Raw genomic sequence first — 23,789 nt, 5'->3', positions numbered from 1 at the left:
TCAAGGACCTGAAGCCTTCCTGCCCTCCACAGCCCCTTCCAAAGTAAGAGCTTCAAGTAGGCTCATGGCCAGTGCCAGGAGCCAGGGCTCAGCCTGGGACAGTCAGGACCTACACTTCAGCCCAGAGGCAGCTTCCCAGCAGGTAGGCTGGGAAATCCCCCTTGCAGACTTCCTTCTTACCCGGCCACTTCCGAGACTTGCCTGGTGGAGCCATCATCTTGGCACTGGTGCCCGTAATGATTGTGTCCCTGAGGTCTTGGCAGCAGTTTTCAGGCCCTAAGTAGATCCAGAGGCTGGAATGGGTGTCCAATATATGCCTCTCTGCATGCTCGCTCTGTCCCACGGCCCACACGTCTACATGGCACTGTGACTTAGCACCCAAAGAATGGCCATGCCCGGCCACCGTACTTGTCTTGTGTGCCTAATGTCCTGTGTGGGGACAGCTTGACTAGGGAAGCTCTAGGGCTGCACAGAATGTGCAGAAGGACAGACACCTCTGTGCACAGAGACGCCGACACACATGAATTCAGGCTGCCGCCCTTCACACCCTGAATAAGGCTGGGCCTCAAGGGGAGGGTGTGTGCTGGGTGCCTGCCAAGCCTGAGCTCAGCCCAAGCTCAGCCTGAATTTCTCCTGGGGCTAAGAGCAGGTGCTTGCTGTGCCGGGGCCCGAGAGGTTGATACAAGCATCACCTGGCACAGTCTAGTCTCCTCCCCACAGGCCTCCCTGGCAGGTGTCACTGGCAGAGTGGATTGACTAGGCGGGGCCATCCCATGCTGTCTACTGGGCCAGGCATGCAGATGAGCAGAAACCATAGCAGCTCTACCTACATCAATCCTGCATCCTGGGGCTCAGCTGCAAGGATTGACAGAAGCTGAGCCTGGATCGCTGGCATCTGGAACACTTGGTCTACTCTATCCTGTGGCCGTGTGGCCAGGAGTAGCCTCCTCCCTGGGCCCTGGACATCACCTCCACTACCAGAGACCACATTCCTGCTCAGGTAAGGTAGGACAGAAGAAACCAACCAGATCACAGTGTGGCAGGCTGCTGGGCATCTGGTCCTGGTTTGCCCCCTACACAGGGCAGTAACCTCCCTGTGTGCCTCTTGGGCCACATTGAGTCAGAAAGTCACAGGGCCCAAAAATCATCATACCGTGTCCCCACGCAGGGCTGGGGAAATCAGTGGCTCAGGGCGGTCCAACAGCTCTGGCTGGGCCCCCTCTTGCCTTCTAGAACTCAGAGACAGCCGATGTCTGAGGTTTGGGCCACAAGGTGTGGGGGCCCTCTCCCCCACTGCCTGGGAGATTTGCTGTTTGTGAGATCTGTTAATTGGAGACAGTGCACCCGTGGGTCCCCGGGGCCCGACCTGCGATAAGAAAGGCCAGGTTCTCTAGCTCCCCTCCCCTGCCGCTCCCTGTCGTTGTGACGCTTGTTTGCGGGGTTGTTTTCCTCCCCAGACAGGGTCAGGCACCCTGCAAGATGTTGATGCTGGCTTTCTCTTTCTCTTTCTGTCCTTTCCATCTGCCGTGAAGCTAACCTGAGTCACTCCCTGCCTCATCTCCAGCTAGGCCTGGACCTACAACCCACAGCCTTCGGGCTTCCGTGCCCTGAGACGGTCCAGCCGGGATGATTAGGACTCTCCGACAGTCAGCCTTGGGCTCCAGAGTGGGTGAGAAAACACTTCTACACAGAAGGGGATGCCCTAGGCCCTTGGGTGGCTGTGGATCATAGTGCTGCAGAGGTAGGGATTCTTCAGGCTCTAGCCACCCCCTCCACATGAACTCAAACTTGGGGACCTGCTGCAAGGGAAGGGAGGAGAGTGAGGCCCCCTGGACACAGGGCCAGCTAGTGTGCTCCCAAAAAATGTTGGAAGTACAGTCCTATCAACACAGGCCTGGGGGGGTCCTAGTAAGGACCAGGCGGGGCTGTGACCGAAGGAGCCACCACTGGTCTAGGCAGCAGGACATAGACCAAGTCCTCTTTGGTAGTCCCAGCATAAACCAGGCCAGGCCCCAAGGAGGCAGGGAGGGGAGTGGTCCACAAAGAACATCCAAGTATAGCCGCCCTCTTCCATAGGCCCCGTCCTGCTGCAGAGGAGATTTTGCTGTGCCTCTCTCTGCTCTGAGCCACGAGAGACGCGTCCCTGGAAACAAACCCCCTCCTCCTGGACTGGGAGACCCTTTCATGTCCCACTACAGAAACAAGGGGCTTTGAAGACTAGGGAGCCAATCCCCTGTCTCTGAGTTTTAGGGTCTCAGTGTTCAGATGATGAGTACACAGAGGCCCACACCAGAAAATGTGTGCACACTTGTACCAGAAGACACATAGCACGTGCAGATCCAGGCTGTGCGCACAGAAACTGGTACAGCTCTGCAAGCCTCCTCCAGGTCCTCCGTTTTAGGAGGAGCTGTGGCTGAGGAGGTCACAGGGAGCCCCCACTCATGCATGCCCTCACTGCCATTCTGTTGCAGGTACCCTGGCGAGTCCCGGTCTCGCCCTCCTTCTGTCGCTCACTGCCCACTGCTCTGGACCTCAGACTAAGGGCTTCCCCAAGGGAGGGCTGAATGCTAGTGAAGCCAACACATGGGTCAGGTGAGCAAAACCCAAATCCAGCAAATGCTTTTCTGTGACAGGGCATGGAGAGGAGGAGTGAGCCTGAGTGCTCGGTTGGTGGTCCAGGGGAGGGACTGTGTCCAGAATCTGCACATAAGGTCCAGACAGGGCCACTGTTCGCCAGCTCTGACCTAGGGGGCCTAGCCTGACTTCAGCACCACTTGCTGGCCGGCTTCCAGGGTCCAGTGTCAGTTATATGCTGGCAAGTCCCTGGCCAGCCAAATATGTGGACATACTCACAAGAAGCCTTGGCGGGCAGTGGTGGCGCACGCCCTTAATCCCAGCACTCGGGAGGCAGAGCCAGGCGGATCTCTGAGTTTGAGGCCAGCCTGGTCTACAGAGCCAGATCCAGGACAGGCACCAAAGCTGCACAGAGAAACCCTCTCTTGAAACGCGCCCCCCCCCCCGCAAAAAAAAAAAAAAAAGAAGAAGAAGAAGCCTCAACCATCAGAGACTTGCAACCTCAGCCAGTGTCCCCCAGGTTCTCCCCTTGGAGCTCTAGGTCATCACTCCTTACTTCTTGGGCCAGGCCCAGGGCCTTCAAGGCCATTGCTATTCCCCAAATCATTTAGCTTAGTCATTTCTTTCTGTCCTGGGCTCTCCATCCTGGGCTTGAATGTCTCCTCATTTCCTTTCTTTTCCTCTTTTTTTTTTTTTTTTTTTTTTTTTTTTTTTTTTTTTGGTGTTTCAAGACAGGGTTTCTCTGTCTGGCTTTGGAGCTTGTCCTGGAACTCACTCTGTAGCCCAGGCTGGCCTCAAACTCACAGAGATCTGCCTGCTTCTGCCTCCTGAATACTGGGGTTAAAGGCATGCGCCACCACCGCCTGGCGTTCCCCCATTTCTTGGAGTGATGATCATCAATGGACCAGTTAGTTAATGTGATGATTGGTCAGGCAGGCCCAGGATCTCAAGTAGATCTAGCCAAGCCTGAGTTAGTATCGGAAACACCCTCCCACCCAATAGGTAGACTTTATGTTACACCCTGAGAAAGGTCCAGAAAATGGCCTCATCCATGGTCACCCAGCATGTGACCCCATATTCTTCAGCAGCTATCAGGACTAGTCCAAGCCTAAGCTCAAAGTCAGCTGAGCCTGAGCCCCAGAAGTGATGGCAAGGACCCATGTTAAAGCCCCATCCAGCTGACAGCCTGGCTCTAGGAAGGTCCTCTAGGATGGATGGAAGGAAAGGAAAGGAAGAAGAAGGAAGGGAGAGAAAGGGGTAGGAAGGGAAGGGAAGAGAAGGGAAGGGAAGGAGAATAATCTTACCCGTAGCAGCCACTGCCTGCCTCTTACTCCCTCCGCGGTGGAGAAAGCTGAGTGATCAAGTCCCCCTTGCAGTAGCCAAAGCCTGCCTTCCTGGGTCTTCCCCTTTGGATCCAGCATGGCCCCCTCCTCCTACACAGGGACAACACCTCCCTCCTGCAGAACTTTTGGTGCTTGCCAGCCAGCCAGCTACCCCGGGAAGAGCTCTCCGCTTTAATCAGAAGCCTAGCTTTGCAGAGGGTCCCGCTCAAAGCCTGGCAGGTGAGTTAGTGCTTCCAGGGTAGACAGAGCACAGGGTTGCGTGCTCCCCAGGACACTAGAGCGTACACAGGTCGAGGGGGGGCAGCCATGCGAGGACTTGGGGGTTGGTGCACAGCTTCCCTGAAGCAGAGGGCTGTCTCCAAGTCATCCTGCCAACCTCAAAACCGCCTAGAAGGTGACTTTTTGTTGTTGCTGTGTTTTAATAATTTATTTAAATTTATTGTATATGCATTGGTGTGAAGGTGTCAGATTCCCTGGAATTAGAGTTACAGACAGGTATGAGCTGTCATGTGGGTGCTGGGAATTGAACCTGGGTCCTCTGAAACAGCAGGCAGTGCTCTTAACCACTGAGCCATCTTTCTAGCCCCTAGAATGTGACTTTTTGATGGCCCCACTGTGACAAGAAGTCTGGCCCTTCCGAGGCGACTTTTCCCCTAGAGGGTGATCTGCATGAACACCCACACTGGGTAGTTCTAGCAGGTTCCAGCAAATCTGTCTACAGGGTGCTTCTGCCTTGACTTGAAATGGTCGGGGGCTTGTCCACTGCCTCAGGCCCCTGCCTGGATGTCTAGGAGGTGGTGCCTCCTTGGGGTGGTCCAGCCCCAGGCTCATGTGGGAGGATCTTGAACCCCATTGGCCTCTGTCCCAGCTGGGGCTGCAGGAGCCTCTTGAGCTCACTTGGCTCTACATCTGACCACCATCTCCTGTCCCTGTTAACAGAAGGAAAGAGCTAGACACTGTGGCACGGGCCTTTAACCTCCGTGCCTAAGGGGCTTTGGCAGGGGGACAAAGTTAGAGGTTAGTCTGAACTGTGTAGAAAGTACCTCTATTTTTTGTTGTTGTTATTGTTTTCTTTTGTTTTTCGAAACAAGGTTTCTCTGTGTAGCTTTGGAGCCTGTCCTGGAACACACTCTGTGGACCAGGCTGGCCTCGAACTCACAGAGATCCTCCTGCCTCTGTCTCCTGAGTGCTGGGATTAAGGTATGTACCACCACCACCTGGCTCATCTATTTTTTTTTTTCAACATAACCCTTAACATGTGTGTACCTAACCTCAAAGTGTCCAGATATACCTGACACAAACTGATAGAACCAACAAGAAACAGGTGAATCCATTGTGATAGTCAGTGGTGTTCGCTGCCTGTCAGGACAGGACAGGTGCAGTAGCCAGAATCAAAACCACGAAGAGTTCTTGCGGCATCTCAGGTCCGTGGAGCTGAGATGTACGGACAACAACAGAACGCATGCTTCTTCTTACTAAGACAGCCACAGTACTGGCTCTAAGATCTACCTTCCCCAAACTTACAGTGTCAACAGCGTCCAGTACCTGTTCTCAGAGCACAACGAACTTGAACAAGAAATCAGGTGCAGAAAGGCAGATGGAAGACTCTCAAATACTTGGGAATTGAGCAACACACTCTTTAAAAAAAAAAAGAAAAAGGTTAATTTTATATGTATTGCTGTTTTGCTGCATGTATGTGCACCATATGCGTACCTGGTGCCCAAAGAGGTCAGAAGACGGTGTCAGATGCTCCAGAACTGAAGTTATGGATGTTTGTGAGCCATCATGTGGATTCTGGGAATTGAACCCAGGACCTCTGGAAGAGCAGCCAATGCTCTTAACTGCTGAACCATCTCTTCAGCCCATATTTGGCCCACTTTTAAATAATACCTGGGCCAAATAACTCTCAAGATTTTTTTCTGATGGTCTCATGTATCCCAGTCTGGTTTTGAACTCACTGTGTAGCCAAGGATGACCTTAACTCTTCTTTTAAAGTGTAATATATATGGGTGTTTTGCCTGCACACATATCTGTGTACCACGTATGTGTGAAGTGCCCGAGGGGCCAGAAGACGGCGTTCGATCACCTGGGACTGGAGTTACAGACAGTTGTTAGCCACCATGTGGGCGCTGTGAACCAAACTCAAGTTCTCTGCAAGGAGCCGCAAGTTCTCCTGACCACTTACCCACCGGGCCAGCCCGCAGCCCTGAACTTCAACTCTTGGTCTTCCTGCCTCCACCTTCCAAGGGCTTGGATTACAGGTGTGCACTACCACGTGTGGCATCAAGACAATTGTCACAAGCATTGTGAGCTAAATGAAACTAAAAACATAGCCGCCATGCTGGTGGATACTGTCACCCCAGCACTCCGGAGACACCTGAGCTAGAGTGACACCCTGTCTAGAAAAAAAAGGAAATTTATCAAAACCTGCGGGTACAGTGAGCACAGTGGCTGGCTACAGCTTTGAATGTGTGTGTTAGAAGACAGAAAGGTGCGGGTCCTGCTTGCAGGGTTTGCCGCTGGGTCTGACAACCTGAGTTTGATCCCAGAACCCAGACGATGGAAAGAGAGAACCGTCTCCCGCAAAATGTCCTCTGACCTCCACGTGCACTCCACAGCATGTATGCAACCCCACCACCACCACCACAATAAAGAAAAAAAATGTAATGTTAAAAGAAAATATCTGAACTCAGTGGTGTAGTTTCCTATCGGGAAGCCAGGGGAAGAAACCTAAAAGAAGAGATGGAAAGATGAAGACTGGCGGTAAGAATGAATGAAGCTGGAAGGAAGTCGTCAGTGCCACAGGCCACTCTGTGAAGAGGTGAAGAGCCCCTAGTCTGGCCATCGGAGAGCGGGGAGACACAAATTGCTGGTAGTGAAAACAAGCAAGGGCCGTTTGTTGCATGTCCCTTGAAAATAAAGGGATTGGAAAGAAATGTCTGTCTGTGCACACAGGTGTGACACCTTGGATGAAATGAGCCAGTTCCCTGAAAGGCAGAATCCGTCAACGCCCACACAGGGACATGGAAACAAGTGTTCAGAACAGGCATGATGTTGTATGCCAGTCATCTTGGTACTTAAGAGAGTCTTGAGTTCACGGTCAGACAGGCTACACAGTGAAACCCCTGTGAGGGAGGGAGGGAAGGAAGGAAGGACAGACGGACGGAAGGAAAGGAAGGAAGGAAGGAAGGAAGGAAGGAAGGATGGGTGGATGGATGGACGAAAGGAAGGAAGAGAATCAACAGTCTCTAGGCAAAGCTGACCTACGTTTAATATCCGTGGGCCATCATCTTAGATGGGCATTATAACGTGAACACAGTTGAATGACTACAGAGCTAATTTGAACATCTCTGGATTTTTTTGGGGTAGGGGTGGGGGGACAGGGCCTCCTGGTTGCCCTGGAACTCACTCTATAGACCATGCTGGCTTCCAACTCACAGAGATCCACCTGCCTCTGCATCCAGAATGCTGGGATTGAAAGTGCGCCTGGCTTATCTCTGGCTTTTAACTGCAGTCTGTCCACTTGCCTCTCTCGGGACTCCCTGTCTCAGGCCTTGTTTCTCCGTCTGCATTCTTATCTCTGTGATACTGCAGGTTTTTCCTCACACGTTATCTCCAGTTCCTTCTTAAAGTGTGCCTTCTGCTGAGCGGGGGAGGGGCTGAGCAGTGTCCCACCAGGGCCAGTCCACACTGGACAGATGGTGACCTGCTCTCCAACCTCTGCCCCTGCTCAGCTCAGCTGCTTGGCCAACCTCGCTGCACGGCAAGGCCTCCAGGACGACTTCGAGTTCCACCCGCCCAACCTCCTGCTTTTCTACGAGTGAGTGTCCCTGCTGTGGCCCCCCAATCCTTTCGGTGCCTGCCAGATGTGGTCGGGCTACCCTGGAGACACTGGGAAGGCTGGTGGGAGGCCCAGAATTGCCTCCCTGACATCCCTCCACTTCAGTCTGAACCAGGTGAGGGACGCCAACTGCCGGGCCTTCATTCACCATGCTGCCCAAGGGGACACAGAACTGCTAGCCAACTTGCCCAACCAGAGAATTGCCCTACAGCACACAGCCTTGGCCTGTCTGGTAGGTGCCTCAAGTGAGGACAGGATTGGACAGCGAGGCCAGGTCATCTGTTTAGCATTGACCTTCTGTCCCTGCAGGGGAAACCCCACCTACAGCTCAGTGCCTCAGACCTGGGGCTTCTCGGGGTCCTGGTATGTGACATGGAGGCACCCCAAATCGTGGCTGCAGACCCTCATGTGCTGAAGAACCTGCTTCGATGCCCAAAGCTAACTGTCATGCAGACTACTGCCCTCAACACCCTGCTGGCCAGTGGGAAGACACAAATTGGGTACGTGGAAGGTTCCAGGGTTCAGGGGGAGGCGGGACCAGGGAGGTTAGAGGGGTTTCCTTCCTTGAGATAAGAGGGGAGGAAGCTTGAGGTTTGAACCCAGGGTGGCAGTGAGGCCTTCCTACAGTCTTTGCTATTTGAATTCTGACCCCAGCCCCCCACCCACTCCGACATTGCAAGTTGAGGCATGGAGGCACAGGGTTAAGGGTGCTTCCCACCACCTAGGGTTCACAGCAGGACAAATCCCCAAATCTGTGGGCACCGGCCGGGAGTTAGGAGCCTATGAATATTCTTCTGGCCTGCTTTAGGGGATGGGGTGGCATGTTAGACGCCGACACAGCACCCTTTCCCATGCACCAGGCCTCCTGGCTCCTGGAACCTGGAGGGCCTGCAGGCCCTGGGACCTCTGGCCACCTACATCAGCCCCCACCTGTGGGAGAAGGTGCAGGAGGTAGGAAGGTACCTGGAGTGGGGCTGGCTGTGGGCACCACCAGTCCATCCAGGACTGTGAGTGCCACACAGCCACTCTGAGCCTTGAGTGGTAGCCCTGGGTGCTCCTGTCACAGCACACATGGCCGGTGGGGCAGAGGGAGGGACTAGGCTGGCCCTTCCTATGACTGGGAATGGACACACTTGGCCCTGCCAGGCTGTGGGCTTGGACTTCTTCCGCAGTGTGGTAGCTGCTTACCGGGCAGGTCAGCTGAGCAGGCGTGATGCCAGGCGCTTCGTCACCAACTTCCTGGAGTCCAAGGCCGATTCCGTGTCCTCAAGGCTCAAGCGGCGCACAGGTCAGTGTGATCAGGGTGGACCTGGGACACTATGCCTCCCTCAGTCTGGACTCCTAATTTTAGCTTAGTTTGGTCCAAGCTCTTGGCTAGACACCAAGAATGATGAGCAAGTCAAGGAGGTCTGGTTAAATCAGAAGTAGAGGGGGCCGGCATGGTAGGCTTAAGGGGCCAAGCCAGGAGAGTCTTAAGTTTGAGGTCAGCTTAGGATACATAGCAAGACTCTGTCCCCTGAAAGCAAACAAGAAAAAAAGTGGAGGCCAGGATCAAAGAAGGGTCCCAAAGGCAGCAAGTTGTCAGCTCAGGCCTTCACCTGCCAGCCTGCTCACCAGCACACCCTGCAGGGAGCTCCTGTGTCCGTGGCAACATCACAGCAGCCACCCTGCACGATGACCTCTTCCTGGTGCACTACGACTGTACTCAGCTGGAGTCCTGTCTGGGCACACGTGTGCTCAGGGCCAACCTGGACCCCTTACTGCAGCACCCACTGCCTGCAGAGTGCCAGCGCGTTGTCAAAGCCAAGCTCACTCAGGTGTGTGGATGGTCAGTCTGGGGTGGCAGCTAGAGGGCTCGGCTCCAACTCAAACTGCCCACCTGCCTCAGATCTACCCACACGGCATCCCTGAGGACCAGCTGCACCTCATCACCTCGCTGGTCTACCTCTACTCCCTCGCTGAAATAGGCCAGTGGAACATCACATCTGGAGACACAGTGATGGTCCTGCTGGCCTCAGATGCAGCTCTGGAGAACCAGACAGAGGTGAGGATGGTGAGGGCTGGCAATGGGGCTGAAGCTGGCTGGTCTGGTTTGCCCAGACCCACTAACGCCGGCCCTGCCTCTAGGCAGTTCTACAGAAGTTCTTGGACCATAACGGCAAGGTTACTGGTGCTCTTCTGGTGGCCATCGGGGGCTCCCGTCTCTGCTGGATGAGCCTCAAGCAGATCCAGATCATCCAGCCCTCGGAGTTCCGGTGAGCCGCCCTGTCAACCACCTTCCCAGCAAGAGGCATAGGGGAAACTGAGGTTGGGGAGAGGTGGTGGAATGGTCCACGCCAGGCCATCAGAGGCACGTTGGACCACCACAAGAAAATGTCACAAACGGCAAGGGACACAGCTCAACTAGTAAAGTGCTTCCAGCACAAGCGCAGGGACCCGAGTTTAGCTCTCCAGCACACAGCATAAAATGCTGGCACTGACAGCCACACCTGGAATGCCAGCATGGGGAAAGAGAGACAGGAAGAGCCCTGGGCTTGCTGGTCAGCCAGTCTAGCTCATCAGTCTAGCTGAAACAATGAGTCCCAGGCCAATGTCCCAAAAAATTGGTATTGAGGAAGACACCTGAAGTCAGCCTCTGGCCTGCACACATGCACACATGTGTGTGAACACACGCACATGCACACACACACACACACACACACAAATATGCACACAAAGAGGATTAGCAAGACGGTTCAGAGGGTGATAGTGCTTGCCACCAAGTCGATCCACCTGGGTCCCACACGGTTGAAGGCAAGTACTGACTTCTTCAGGCTCTCCTCTGACCTCCACACATATGCTGTGCTGCCCACACACATGTGCACACACACATAAGTAATATTAAAAAAATGATAAAAATATAAAAGGAAGTATCACAAGCTGAGTGACTTGAAATGAGAAATATATTCTCTAGGACTTCTAGAAGCCATAAGTGCAGAGTCAGAATGTCCGCAGGGCCAGGCCCCTCAGAACCTCACAGGAAGGCCTTTCTTGCTCTTACCTGTGTGTCGGTATCCAAAAGCCCCCGCTTGTCATAAGGACATGAGGAAGTTAGGCTAACCTCACCCAGTAGAACTTCATCTTCTACTCTGATTTCATCTGCCAAGAGTTTCTTATTTCCAAATAAAGGCACTTTCTGAGGTACCAGATGGGTTTAAATTTTGGGGGGTTATACTCTCACCCAGTACATGGGGGCAAGAAGAAATCTGTGTTTCAAGGGGTAGAGGCTATGCTCAGTGGTCCAGGTCAAGGGGCTTCCATCCTACTCATCTGCCTCATCCTACTCAGGCTGGCTGGGGCTCCAGACATCTCTCCCTGCCCTCAGAGTCGGAAGGATGTGCTCTTCGCCAAGGCTCATGAGGTCTTTAGGAACACCAGTACTGTGGGAGAATACTACTACTTAATACGCCCCTACCTTGGTGAGCCCTGCACTGTGACATCTCTCCCCTAAGTCCTCTGCCTCTCCTTAATACACCCCTACCTCTGCCATGTGTCACCCCACACACACAAGTCCTCTGCCTCTCTGTCCCTCACCACTGATCTCTCTCTAGGTGGTGCTCCCTTGGAGGAACTTCAATACCTGGCCCAGGCCAACATCTCTATGGACATTGATACGTTCACCAACCTCAACCCCTTCATGTTGAAGGTGGGCCCAGGGGATACCTCTGTTTTGTTTTGTTGAGATGTGGTCTTACTCTGTAGCCCAGGCTGGTCTGGAACTCACAATCATCCTGCCTCAGAGTCTTGAGTGCTGGGGTTTGTGACATACACCGCAATGCCTGGCTCGAAGTCTGCCTCTGTCTTAGGCACACAGGGTGGGGGTGGCCAAGCTGGGAACCCCAGGTCTCAGACCCGTATGTTCCAAAGCCTGAGGAGTACAGATGGCATGTGACCTCTGTGCCTCACAGTCCTCGTCCTGCTCAGTCCTAGGAGCAGCACTCACCTTGCTGGGTCCTTGAGTAAGGAAGGCAGCCCCATGGATCCTCACACCTCCCTCCAAAACCCCTGGCTTCATTTCAGAACCTGAGTGTGGACAATGTGAGAAGTCTGCTGGGCCAGAATGTGGGGGACCTGCAGAAGGCCCGCAACCATCCAAATGTCGTCCTGTGGATGCACAACCACAACATGTCAGACCTGTCTGGGATGGGCCTGGACACCAGCCCCACCCTGGCCTATGTGACCAACAGGCCCCCCAACACTGCCTACCCACCATCCGATTTGATCCATACCTTGAATCTGCCTGGGAATGATGGCGTTGCCCCCGCCTCAGGTATGGTCCACACCCCTTGTTCCCATCCTTAGCAGACCTCTGGCTGTCCCTGCCGTTTATTTGCCTCCTGAGGGGTCTGCCATGTGTCACAGGTCATTGCCTGATGAACCATCTACAGTGATACAATTACCTCCAAAACCCATTAAATGAGAGCCAAGCCTATCAGCCCAGGGCCAGCTACTCAGGAGACCAAGACAGGAGGAAGATTGCAGGTTCAAGACCTTCCTGAGCTTCAGAGAAAGGTTAAGGCTAGCCTGGGAAACGTGTGTGTGTGTGTGAGAGAGAGAGAGAGAGAGAGAGAGAGAGAGAGAGAGAGAGAGAGAGAGAGAGAGAGGGAGAGAGAGCGCATATTATATACACACATATTTATGGGGGCAAGGAGAGCTAGGGATGCAGCTCAGTGGAAAGAACTTGCCTGGCCAAGTGCAAAGACCCAGGTTCAATCCCCAACACCACAGAAACAAAACAAATGCCCCCAAAAAACCAAACCACAAAAAGGGACGAGGCTGAGACCAGAAGAGCAGCCATGGGCGGGGTCCCCACCGACCCTCCTAGCTGTCACCATCACAAAGGGAAGGATGACAGATGGGACTGGGGCGGGGGTGTCTTCTAATCAGGATTAATGGGTCCCTTCCTTGTTCCACCTGCAGGAAGCCCTCCAGTTCATCCGGGGTACCTGTCACTCACTGTGGCTCTTGCCTTCCAGCCTCTTGTGGCTGTACTGTGTCCAGCTACTTGTGGCTGCTACACCTTCAGGACCAATAGGTGCTGCTCACAGGACACTAAAACCCTGGACACTGCCAATGGTTCTGACCCAGGACAGTCAGACCCCTGAACATCAGCTACAGAAGCAACGGAGCTGCTAGATGGAACAAGACACCCATCTAGGCTGAAGTACATGTCCCAGGCCCCAGGGGACCTGCTGTATTCCCCATCCTAGGAGACTGGCTCTGGCACACACCTCAGCTCCCAGGACCTGGGCCCATAAGGAGATAAGACCTGCCCAGCCACAAGAGTGGGCTGATAGGAGGAGACAGGGTCCAGACCTTCTGGCCTATTCCAAGACAAGTGGAACTTGGTGCCCCTTCAATGTTACTGCCTTCACTGGTGGGTCTGAATAAAGCACAAGGCGATTGTACAGCCTGTGTCTCTGCTAGGGCCTTGTTGGGGACAGAATCCTTTTGGCAGGGCCCAGACTGTGGTGGCCTCCCACATCCCTCGGCTGGGGTCTCAGGATTTTCACTACCTTGGAGATGGCAGCAATCCCGTCAGGAAGGCCTTGAATAGCTACCACCTGTCTGGGGGTCCACTTTCATCCCTCTTTTTTTAATATTTATTTTATTTTATTTTATTTTATTTTATTTTATTTTATTTTATTTTACGTACATTGGTGTTTTGCCTGCATGTGTATCTGTGTGAGGACATCAAATCCCGGGAACTGGAGTTATAGACAATTGTGAGTTGCCATATGGGTCCCGGGAATTGAACTGGGATCCTCTAGAAGAGCAGCCAGTGCTCTTAATTGCTGAGCCATCTCTCCAGCCCCCATCCTTCTTTCTAAGAGAGTGGAAGGGATGAACACAGGGATCTGTATTTATGTGATTCTGTGATCACAAGAAGCTTCAGAGTCATTCTCTTGACTGGTCTTAGGAACACTACAGGACATCTCAAGGGGCCAATGCTACTGTTTATTGAGTTCAAGAGTCCTCAAACTTTGGCAATAACCCCTGGGACCTGCTCCTGGTCAAGATGGGGCTCCACAGTAGGGCTGGAGCCAGGAGCCTTAGGGGTGGTGGTCTCAGCTCGGTATTAAAGCTGGGAGCAGAGCGGGAATCCATGCAAGTACAAATCTTGGTCCAAGGAATGGGGCTCCACTGGAAAACGCCTCTGCAAGGAGAGAAGGCCACTCAGACTCCTGACTCCATCCCCCAGCTCTGCCCCTGGGCAGCCCAGCTCACCTCGGACATTGAGGTCCAGGACCAAGTAGCCATTGGGGATGCCACCCTGAAGCCCCAAACCCAGCTTGTCCAGCTCTTCCTGCCGCTGCCTGAAGATCCAGTCACGGACAGGGCTTTTATCCTCTTCAGTCTTTAGGCCCAAAATGTGTGGCCCTAGAAGTTTCTGGACCTCAGGCACAGTCAACCCCTGCCAGAGCATGAGGTAGCCATCAGGGTCTCTAGGCCCCCCAGAAGGTTGGAGTAAATTGCAGCCCATGATACCTCAACCCCTATGTACAAGGGGCCCCTTGTGAGGCCACACCTCTTCCAGCAGATCCTGTCCAAAGTCCTCCCTCATAAGGACCATCCCCTGCTCATGAGGTCCTGTTTCTTGTCCCTCCTATCCCCTTGCTTTACACTAGGCCCTCCTCCTGAGGCTCTATCCCACAAAAGGCCCTCCATCCCCTGTAAGGACCCCAACCACCCACAAGCCTTTCTCAGGAGGCCTGGCCACTTTCTATAGTGCCTCTCTTGAGCCCTCCCTCATGAGTTCCCATCTCCACTTACCAGCAGGGCATCCATCTGGAGCTTTTTGAAAGTGGCTAAGTCCGTGCTCACATTCTGCTGGCTGAGGGCCCTCAGGTCCTCCGCAGAGGCCCCACCTGCACGTATCGAGGCAGTTTGAAAACTCACAGCACCATACAGTCCCACTCCTGATAGAGCGTACTCAGTTTCTCAGAGAGTGTCTTCTTCCTAATGCCCAGGCCCTTCTATGCTCAACAACCATCTGGACCACCGGGGTCAGAAGGGGTGGAAGAGCCAAAATCATTAGCGTTAGATCCCATATACACCTAGGAAGCCCTGGGTGGGGCAGGGAGAGGCTAGGACTTGGCATGTAACTGTGGGGTCTGCAGTGCCCCATGGTAGCCATCTGTGTGTGCCTCGACTCACCCAGGAATGTCCTGATTTTCTCAGAGTATTCCTGACTGCTCACATTCTGGAAAGCCAAGCACGCCTTTCCATAGAGGATACCCAGATGCCTCTGGCTGCACTCGCTCAGGTCTTGGGATTTAACCAGCCTGGGGAACATTGGGGGACATGGCAGTGATTAGGAAGCTCTGAGTATCCATTCAGCCCTGCAGAGCACACCGGAAACTCACCACATGACACTGGAGGGTATAGAGTGCAGATTCTGGGGGCTAACGTCACACAGGTAGGTTAAAGGGATGTCATCCAGGGCTTTGACTATGTCCTGGTCCAGGATGCCTCCTCCCCGAAGATAGCAGGCAACCAGGGCAGTCACCTGTGGGCAGAAGCCGCTAAGGCACCTTGGGGCAGGGGAAGATGCATCCCCTTGTCCGTGTCCTCTGGGGCAGATGTTACCTGAGCATCCATCTTTTGTCCTTTGGTGACTTTGAGCAGAGTTTTCACTGTCTCTGGTGAGGTCACATTCCACTGGCGGATGTCCTCAGGGCTGATGTATCGGAAGAAGTGACCCAGCTGCTGGATCAGGGGCTCAGGATAGCCTTGTGGGTAGGTCTGTGGAAGAAGGGACCATGAGGGCCAGAACAACTCCTGGGGGCGTTGGGAAAGCAGTCCTGGGCACAGCAGACAGATGGAAGCCCGTTGTGAGTTACCTTGTCCAGTTTGTGCTTGAAGATGTTGAGCTGCTCATAGGTGAAGGGAATCTCATTCACAAGGTCCATCTGGGTGGCCAGCATGGCGCCATCCACACAGGCCTCTAGCTCCCAATTTGGGTAGAAGATGAGGTTTTCATCCACTTGTTGGGGCTCCCGCCCTGGAGGGCAGGCTTTCTCTGGAGGGGCAGGCAAGAGGCAGAGGCAGTTTGCTCCTCTCAATTCTCCCTCCTCCCACACCTACCATGACACATTGGCCTCCGTTTGCCCACTGACAAAATGGTGCAATCCTATTCACCCTGTGAAGTTATGACTGACCAAGCTGAGGAGCCAGGAGGAGCCACTGGTAGGAGCAAATGAAACTCTACAATGCTAGATCTGTGTCCCTAGGGTCCTATCTCAGGTTGCTACCGAACAGACACGGCTCTGGACTCACTCTCTGTGTCCCGCCTGAATCTCGGGAGCATGGCAGTCAGCTTAGGCCCCAGCCAGGAGGGGCCTCGGGAGATGTGTTGCAACCATTCAGCTATGACATCCTGCGGATGAAGCATAGTAGGCTGAGCCTCAAAGCCCAGGAGCTTCAACGGCAGGCCAGGCAGCAGGATCTTACCTTGGGGATGCGATGGACGATGGACTCATCCAACACTGCCAGCAGGCCCTGCAGAGCGTCCAGAGTGGAGACTGACCACTTTAATGGGGGGCTGTCCAGAGACAGGGGCCCAGCTCAGGGACTCAGAAGGTGGCCCCAGACAGAGCTCAGGAGACAGAAACTGGGCCAGACAGTGTCTCTGCTGACAGGTCAAGGAGTGCAGCCTCCTAGGGAACAAGACCTGACAGGATCCAGCAGGGGATACGCGGCCCTAGGAAACCCACTGTGGCGATGGATACCCTCTGCCCATATGCTAAGCCATCCCTACTCACCCATACGGGGATCGTCCACTCCTCAGAGCCTCCCTGACTGCCTCTTCCTGGCCCTGGTTCAGGGGTCCTCGACAGCCCGCCAGTCGGGGAAGGAGGATTTCCGAAGATGTGGCCACAAATTTCCCAGGCAGGTCACAGACCAGGCCTCCGAGAGCCTGTACATCTGCCTCGCTCACTTGAAAGCTATGCACGCCCTGCACACACAGCCAGCCTCAGTACCTTCGGGAAACCATCGAGCCCACTCCATGCTTTGTCTCTGCCTCTGGTAGATGGCAGCATTCCATACCTGGCATTCCAGAGCTGCAGGCAGCAGCCTCTGGCGCTCCAGAGACCTCTGTGGGAGCAAATCTACATTGGCTTTAGAGATGAGGGAGAAGAAGTGGGCACAGGCCTGTTGCCCCGGAAACATGGCTGGGCTATGGAGAGGGGATATGCGGATTACTGTGTATGTAAACACCCCCCCACACACACACACACTCCATTGCCTGCTTCCCTGGCAAAGCCACCCAGTCACTATACATTGTTGTCCAGGGCAAGGTGGGGGCTGAGGATATGGGAGGTGAGACCACGTCCCCAACTTGAGACCTACTTTAGGAAGGGCAGCAGGTCCAGCGGGAGGGCATCCAGTTCCTCATTGGTGAGGTACTTAGGAAGACGACGTGCCAGACAGCGCAGCTGCCGGGAGACCGGGACATGAAGCTCAGAATGTTCTCAGCCACAGCCCTCAAGGATGGCCTGGGGCAGCCAGTTCTAATCCACCCTACAGGCCACACACCGTACCCTGACTCTGTTCCCACAGCCTGTGGCATGAACATCCCACTGCCTCGAGAGCCAGGGACAGGCTTGCCTTGATCTTGAATCCATATAGGCTAGTCAGGCCGACCTTCCTCTCCCCCCACCCCCCGACCCCCGCCTGAGTCATGCCACCATTGACCATGTTTTGAGGACAGAGCCTTGAAAGATGAGGCAAGGTCTCCAGCAGAAGGACAGCAAGGTCATCTCAGATTTGAGAAAGGGTAGCAGGCCCGGGGGCCGGAGAGGGAGGGGAAGGCATTCAGACACCCAGAGAGCTGAAGCCCAGTAGAGACACATGCCCAGTGGTCAGCTTAGGCGGCAAGAGGATCTCTGAGGGGAGGCACCAGCCAGGATGAGATCCTGGGTCAGGTTGAAGGGGAGCGGTGGTATCATAGAAATTAGTCACCAACTTCCCAGCCATGGTGCGTCTCCCTCATCCCACCGAAAGACCGTGGAGGGACCGACCTGATTCACTTGGAGGGTGATGTTCTTCTGCCTCACAGCCATAGCCAGCTCCTGGGCGCGCTTCATGCTCAGGCCAGATACGTCACCACAAGTGAGGTCAAGAAAGAGGCCGGCCGGGAGACTGTGGACAGGGCTAGGAGTCTGCACCCAACACTGTCCCTCTGGAAGTGCTTCCCTGCCCAGAGGCCCCTCCCTTCAGGGCCCTGGAGGCCCTCCCTGAGACAAGAAACAGCCTGGAGGGCACAGTGCTTGTGGCCTGGAGCACAGTCCTTCCCCCAGCCCTGACTGAGCCAGCCAGGTGGGGAGGGAGGTGGGTAGAGAGATCAGACAAGACACAGAGGACATTGAGGTATGAAAATTTGGGAACCTGGCACCTGCTTATTCAGCCCACAAGGCCTCCTGAGCCCCCCAAAAGCTGCTGAACCCACCTGGCAAAGTCAGGGGTGCCGGTCAGTTCAGTACGGACGAGTGTGGCCTCCTAGGGGACAAGGCCAGGCTGACATTTCCCCAAGCACATAGGTGCTTCCTTGCCTATCACCTTGGTCTCAACTCTTTCAAGGTCCAGGTACGACCTGAGTCTGGCTACTTCGGGGGCCTGTGACTTAACTCCCAAGGGCCTCACTGCTTCCCAACTCAGCTCCTTTCAGGGCCCAGCTGTAGCCAAGATTCTGCTGCTCTCTGGGCTTAGCAGCCCTCTGACCAATGGCCACTTTTGAAAACTGGCACTCAGAGATGTATGTATCCATGTGTAGAGTAGAGACAACGTAGCCCACAGCCCCAAGACTAGAAAATCCTCCTGGGTCCTCCAGGGCACCTCACCTGGCCCGTCTTTGTAGCCTGGACCTGCAAGAGTGGCATCCACCCTGTGGGCAGAGGGTACAAAGCTAGAGGCAGGCCGGGGCAGAACTGGGCTCTCTGATCCCAGCCCTCTGCACACCCCACCGGGTGTAGAAAGAGAGTTAAGGCCCCTGCACCCCACCATGTCACACAGCCTGTACTCCCCAGGCCCAGGCCTTCCCAAGCCTCTCACTGTTCTCAGTCCCTAACCCTCCTGGAACTCAGGCCACCTAGCAATGGCCCAAGGAGAAAGTATGGGGCAGGTAGAGCCTTTTCCTGGGCTCCCTTGCCTCTCTAGGTGATCGGTGCACCCCATACTCACCGAGACTAAGGAGAAGCAGTAGAAGGCGTCGGCAGCAGACGGGGCTCCCACAGGACCCCAGCAGGAGTTGAGCTGTTGGCCAGGCCATGGTCTGTGGATAACAATGGCTCTGAAGTTCCCAACTGTCCCAACCTTCACCCCACACCTCTGTTTGGGGACAATGAGGGGCCTCTCGGCCTGGGAAAGCACCTGTCCAACCTCTGTGGGCACCTGCAGTAGTGTCTACCAGGCAGGCTCTCCACACTGACCGCTTGCCAGGCCCGCCCCTAGGAAAAGCAGCCCTCCTACAGGGAGGGGCACTGTGTCTGAGCCAGCTAGGCACCTCGACTCTGAGGCCCAGCGGACAGCTGAGCCCATCCTCATTCCCACAGAGCAGGGAGGAACTGTAAGATTATTACCAAGAGGCAAGGCTGTCTCCCACTCAGGTTGTCACTGGTGTCCCCATTTGTACTAGGGGGACTGAGTGGTTCAGGCTGGGGGTTATGTTGAGGCACCCTTCTCCCTGGGGCATGAGGCTGAAGGTATCTGTGATTTGCACAAACGCAGGGCCCCATCAGACAGGCAATGCTGTAAGGGAAGACAGTGCCTCTCCCATATCAGTCCCTTAGGGTTTCATGCTTCTCTGAACGCTTTTCAAGCCCTGATATGGGTAGGACAGCAGATGGATAAGTGGGCACCAGAGGGTCCACATGTCTCTTCTGGAGTGGGGGACAGGGTGAGTGGGAGCTGTTCCTTGGAGAAATGTCTTCCTGGACATGTGTGGGGCTGTATCCTAGCTAACTTTGCCTCATGCTCCCATGTTTAAGTTACCTGGCCAGCCCAGCAGTAGGGAATGTCTGGGGAGTCCCAGGTCTCACAGGTCGGAGGCTGCTGTAGCTAAGATGTTCCAGAGCAGGTAGAACACTCTGTGGACCAGAAGACGATGTGTAGAGTGGATGAGCCCTGGCAAGAAACATGTCTCGGTGTCTTCCCTCAACCCAGGAGATGATGCAGCTTACAGCCTAGGCCTATGTGAATCAGGACCTGCCTATCATCCCTAGCAGGGACTCCTTAAGAGCCTAGGCTCTGCAGGCAACTGTGGGCCCTGGAATCTGCATCTTTCACACACACACACACACATCCTAAGAGGGGCAGATGGGGGCCACTGTCCTACAATCACATAGGATCTCAGTGTGAAACAGAAATACCCACAATTGTTCCATTGACATTGTGTTATGGGGTCCCAGGGATGGGGGAACACAGGAGAGCCATTTAGACACATCCTACCCCTCACCATCCACAATCAGCATCAATCAGCATCCATTGTTCATTTATCCCCCACACATCTGCTGAGCACCAACTGTATGCCAGGCCTTGCTGAGATCCTGTCCAGGACTCTAAGATGGGACCTAGCCATGGAAAAAGCTGACCCTGGCTTTCCCTTGTTGCCAGGCAACATCGCCCCTTACTCCCCAGGTGGCTCTGAGCAGACGACAAGATCCTCAGAATGGAGATGAGGTGAAGGGGCTGAGTCTATGGCAAGGCAGTGGCCATCCACCCTCCAGCTCCCTCTGGCTGGGCAGGTGAGGGGTCGCAGGACAACCTGCCCAGCTATCTCCACAGCCCCCTGTACAGCCTCCCTCCAGCCCAGTCCAGGTCCGTCCCTGAATGATAGGAAATGAAGTCAGACCACATTCCTTGCAAAGGTCAGACTTAGGTGAGGCTGGGTGGGACCAAAACCAGGGATGGGTCTTCAACACAGGGCTGCCTGGCTCTGCCTAAAACACAGAGATGTTCTGAGGCCGGCTGGGGTTGTACAGCATGTCGGGGCAGAAGGCAGAATAAACCTAGAGGGCAGGAGGGAATCGAGTCCTTGCCACCCCCTCCTTGTGCAGCAGGGAAGGACAACCCATGGTGGGCAAGACTGTCTGGCCCCTCTCCTGAGAGTTCCCAGAACCTGGGACGTTCCTGTCCTGACCCTTGTCCAGCTGGGCCAGAGGTGTCTAGTGACACTGATGCAGCTGAATGTTCACCCTACCCACAATGCACTTTGGAGATGTGTAACGCCTGACCTCTGAGTTCGCATAGGCTCCCCTCTCACCGTGACCACCTTAAGGCCATTGTGAGCCCCTTAAGGGTCCGGACACTGGAGTTGGTTCTAGAAAATATGGTTCCCAGGAAAGTCCCTAACACCCTGCTATGAGGGCCCGCAGCTGAACTGGAGTTCCCATCCCAGGTAACCAGCAGCAGGCTGCCTAATGAGAAATGGACCAGGAGTCACTCACAGGAGACTTGTTCATACTGGTAGGCATCCCCATGACCCTCGTGGGACCTACATGCTGCCTGACCCCTGCTCTGGCACTCCTTGACTGCCACACCCCTGGTACCCTAGGTAAAAAATCTGGCTGGGGGAAGTTTTGGTTCTTGCCATGAATATACAGTCAATACAGCACCATTGTAGGCTCAAGACTTCCAGGTCCTGGGGGGAAGGGAAAGGAGGAAGAACAGCCCTTTGTCCAGGTCTCCAAAGGCTGGAATGGAGTTAGGCAGAGTGTGCTGTGGTGTGCTGGGGCAACAGGGTGTGGGTCAGTCTACATTCCTGGCAAAAGCCAATGGTCTGTGTACATCAAGAGGGAAAGGCAGCTGACCAGGAGGGAGATGGCTGAGTCCTTATGTCTGCTTACAGCTCGGTGTGCCTGAGTGTGGAGTCCTAGCACCCACCACAGCCCCCAGGCTCCTAGGGTCCCCAGTGGCTGTCCCTACCCGTGGTAATACTAATAAGCTGGTCTCCTCTGACTCAGTTTCCTCATCTAGGACATAGATGTGGACAGATTGTGCAGCCTCTCTGGCTGTCCGGGGAACAAATGAGTCTTGGCACAGGCATCTGGGAGAGAAGCTTCTCACGCCCTGGGAATGTGTGGGTGCGGATCCTGTACAGAGCTACAACAGCCTTGGGCCAGGCCTGAATTACATGGGGAAAGAGGGTTGCTCTCAGCCTTCACCTTCGGGGGACAGCCAGGTTTGGCTTTCTTCTGACTGTCCCAATTTCAGGGGGGCGGGGCCAACACTGAGAAAGCACCTGCCAGAGCTTCAGAGCAAGACAGAGTATGGCCTCCGAGTATGGCTCATCTCCAGGAGCAGGGAGCTGAAAACTGCCAGGCCACCGCTCCTTTCAGATGCTTCCAGACTCAAGCCATGCTCTGGACATCACAGTGGCCAAGCAGTGGGCAGGTGAGAGGCTTTGAAACCCAGACCCAATGCAGGGTCAGACCCACTAGATCCATGGAGCTGAGATGACTGGACTCAACCCGTCTGGTGGGCATGCAGAGGCAGGTCCACCATGCACGCCAGAGTGTCCTTCTCAGCCTTCAGTCCCCACTTAGCGGAGAGACCTCGAAATTAAAAGACCCCCGCTTTTAATACCTACACAAAGAACTAGACCGTGGCCCACTGGTACAGCATGCTCACAGAAGGCCCTGGATTCCCCAGCACACACACACATACACACACACACACACACACACACACACACACACACACACACACAAAAAAAAAAAAAAACCCACTTAGGTACAAAAACCTTCTGTTTGCAGAAGTGATTTTACACAGCTCCCACCTCTGACCTTTTTCCAGGAGTGGCTTTCTACTCTACGCACTTGGACCCAACCCTAATCTGCCCAGAATTCAACAAGACTGCCAGGGAGAAGAGTCAGCTTACAAAATCAACAAATATGTAACAACTAAAAAATGCCAGACCGAGTGTGTGTCATAAGGTGGGAAATAATGCCCACACCTTTTACCAGTAAAATTCAAAATATAGTATAAATTGTATTGGTTGTTTTATTGTTTTAATTTTTCTAAAATTACAGTCATATTTGAGAGTCAGTTCTCTCCTTCTATCGTGTGGGACCCAGGGATCAAACTCAGCTTGCCAGGTATCAAACTTTTACCTGCTGAGCTACCTTGCTGACGCTTGTTTTTTGAGACAGGGTCTGACACAGCCCTGACTGGTCTGGAACTCACTATGTAAAACAGGCTGGCCTCATACTCTGAGAGATTCACCTGCCTCTGCCTCCTGAGTGCTGGGATTAAAGCTGTGCTCAATCACACTTGGCTCCTTGTTTTTATTTTTTGAGACAGAACCTCAAGTAATACAGACTGGCCTCAAGTTTAATGAATAGCCAAAGATGACCTTAAACTTCTGATTCTCCTGCCTCCACCTCTTAAGTGCTGGGATTACAAGTATTCCCTGGTGTCAAAGTTGTTGCTTAGATCAAAGAGATGACTCCTTGGGTAAGGGCATCTGTCACCAAACCTGATGACTAGAGTTCAATCCCCAGGATCACATGGAGGAAAAAAAGACTCTGATTCCAGAAGGTTACATGCACATGCTGGCACACGTATGCACAGTAAATAGATAAATGTAATAATTATAAAGAGGTTATTGTTTCTTGCCATCAAAATTTATTACAAATGTCCCATTTGTTCTTGCTGATCTATGATGGGAGTTTATATGCTTCATCACTTGGATGCATCTCTCCCTGGTCCATGTTGGTGAATGGACTTTGAAATGTGAAAACACCCTTTTGTGTTTGCTTTGAGCAATCAGTTTGAACCTAAATGAAGTGCCTGTCACAAGTGTGCATGGGAATGGAAGTCAACCTTGACCACATAGGGTGGACATAAAGTATGTTCTTCGTAATTCCAACAGTGTGGGTTGCTGAAATGATGGCAAGCACATTATATGCTTCCACGGTACATGTTTCCAAGGCATAGGCTCCCACACTACATACTTCCACTGTACACACTTCCACGGTACATGTTTCCAT

At 53.8% G+C, this 23,789-nt stretch overlaps 2 protein-coding genes across 2 annotated transcripts; one reads left to right on the top strand and one right to left on the bottom strand.

Annotated features, from left to right (window-relative positions):
* Positions 1–1,626: 1,626 nt before the first annotated feature.
* Positions 1,627–13,190, top strand: LOC131915928 (mesothelin-like protein). Its single transcript, XM_059269234.1, is given in 16 exon segments — positions 1,627–1,669; positions 2,472–2,592; positions 4,016–4,136; positions 7,652–7,737; positions 7,864–7,990; positions 8,068–8,258; positions 8,619–8,709; positions 8,905–9,050; positions 9,392–9,575; positions 9,647–9,802; positions 9,886–10,013; positions 11,086–11,216; positions 11,349–11,443; positions 11,818–12,067; positions 12,718–12,761; positions 12,763–13,190. Coding segments are annotated over 16 exon segments (2,085 nt in total). The 3' UTR covers positions 12,934–13,190.
* A 264-nt stretch (positions 13,191–13,454) lies between these two features.
* Msln (mesothelin) lies at positions 13,455–19,213 on the bottom strand. The gene is made up of 16 exons (XM_059269233.1): positions 18,982–19,213; positions 18,642–18,685; positions 18,251–18,300; positions 17,823–17,943; positions 17,152–17,237; positions 16,849–16,978; positions 16,563–16,756; positions 16,252–16,342; positions 16,078–16,177; positions 15,642–15,820; positions 15,388–15,543; positions 15,165–15,307; positions 14,956–15,083; positions 14,572–14,666; positions 14,026–14,212; positions 13,455–13,954 (listed from the first exon to the last, which is right to left on the bottom strand). Exons 1-16 carry the CDS (start codon positions 19,067–19,069, stop codon positions 13,866–13,868), a joined length of 1,881 nt encoding a protein of 626 aa, XP_059125216.1. The 5' UTR covers positions 19,070–19,213; the 3' UTR covers positions 13,455–13,865.
* Positions 19,214–23,789: the final 4,576 nt, after the last annotated feature.

The sequence above is a fragment of the Peromyscus eremicus genome, chromosome 8a, assembly GCF_949786415.1.
Source record: "Peromyscus eremicus chromosome 8a, PerEre_H2_v1, whole genome shotgun sequence".
NCBI classification, from domain to species: Eukaryota; Metazoa; Chordata; class Mammalia; order Rodentia; family Cricetidae; genus Peromyscus; species Peromyscus eremicus.
The sequence above is the reverse complement of the archived record's forward strand: the minus strand, read 5'-3'. Positions and strand labels throughout refer to the sequence as shown.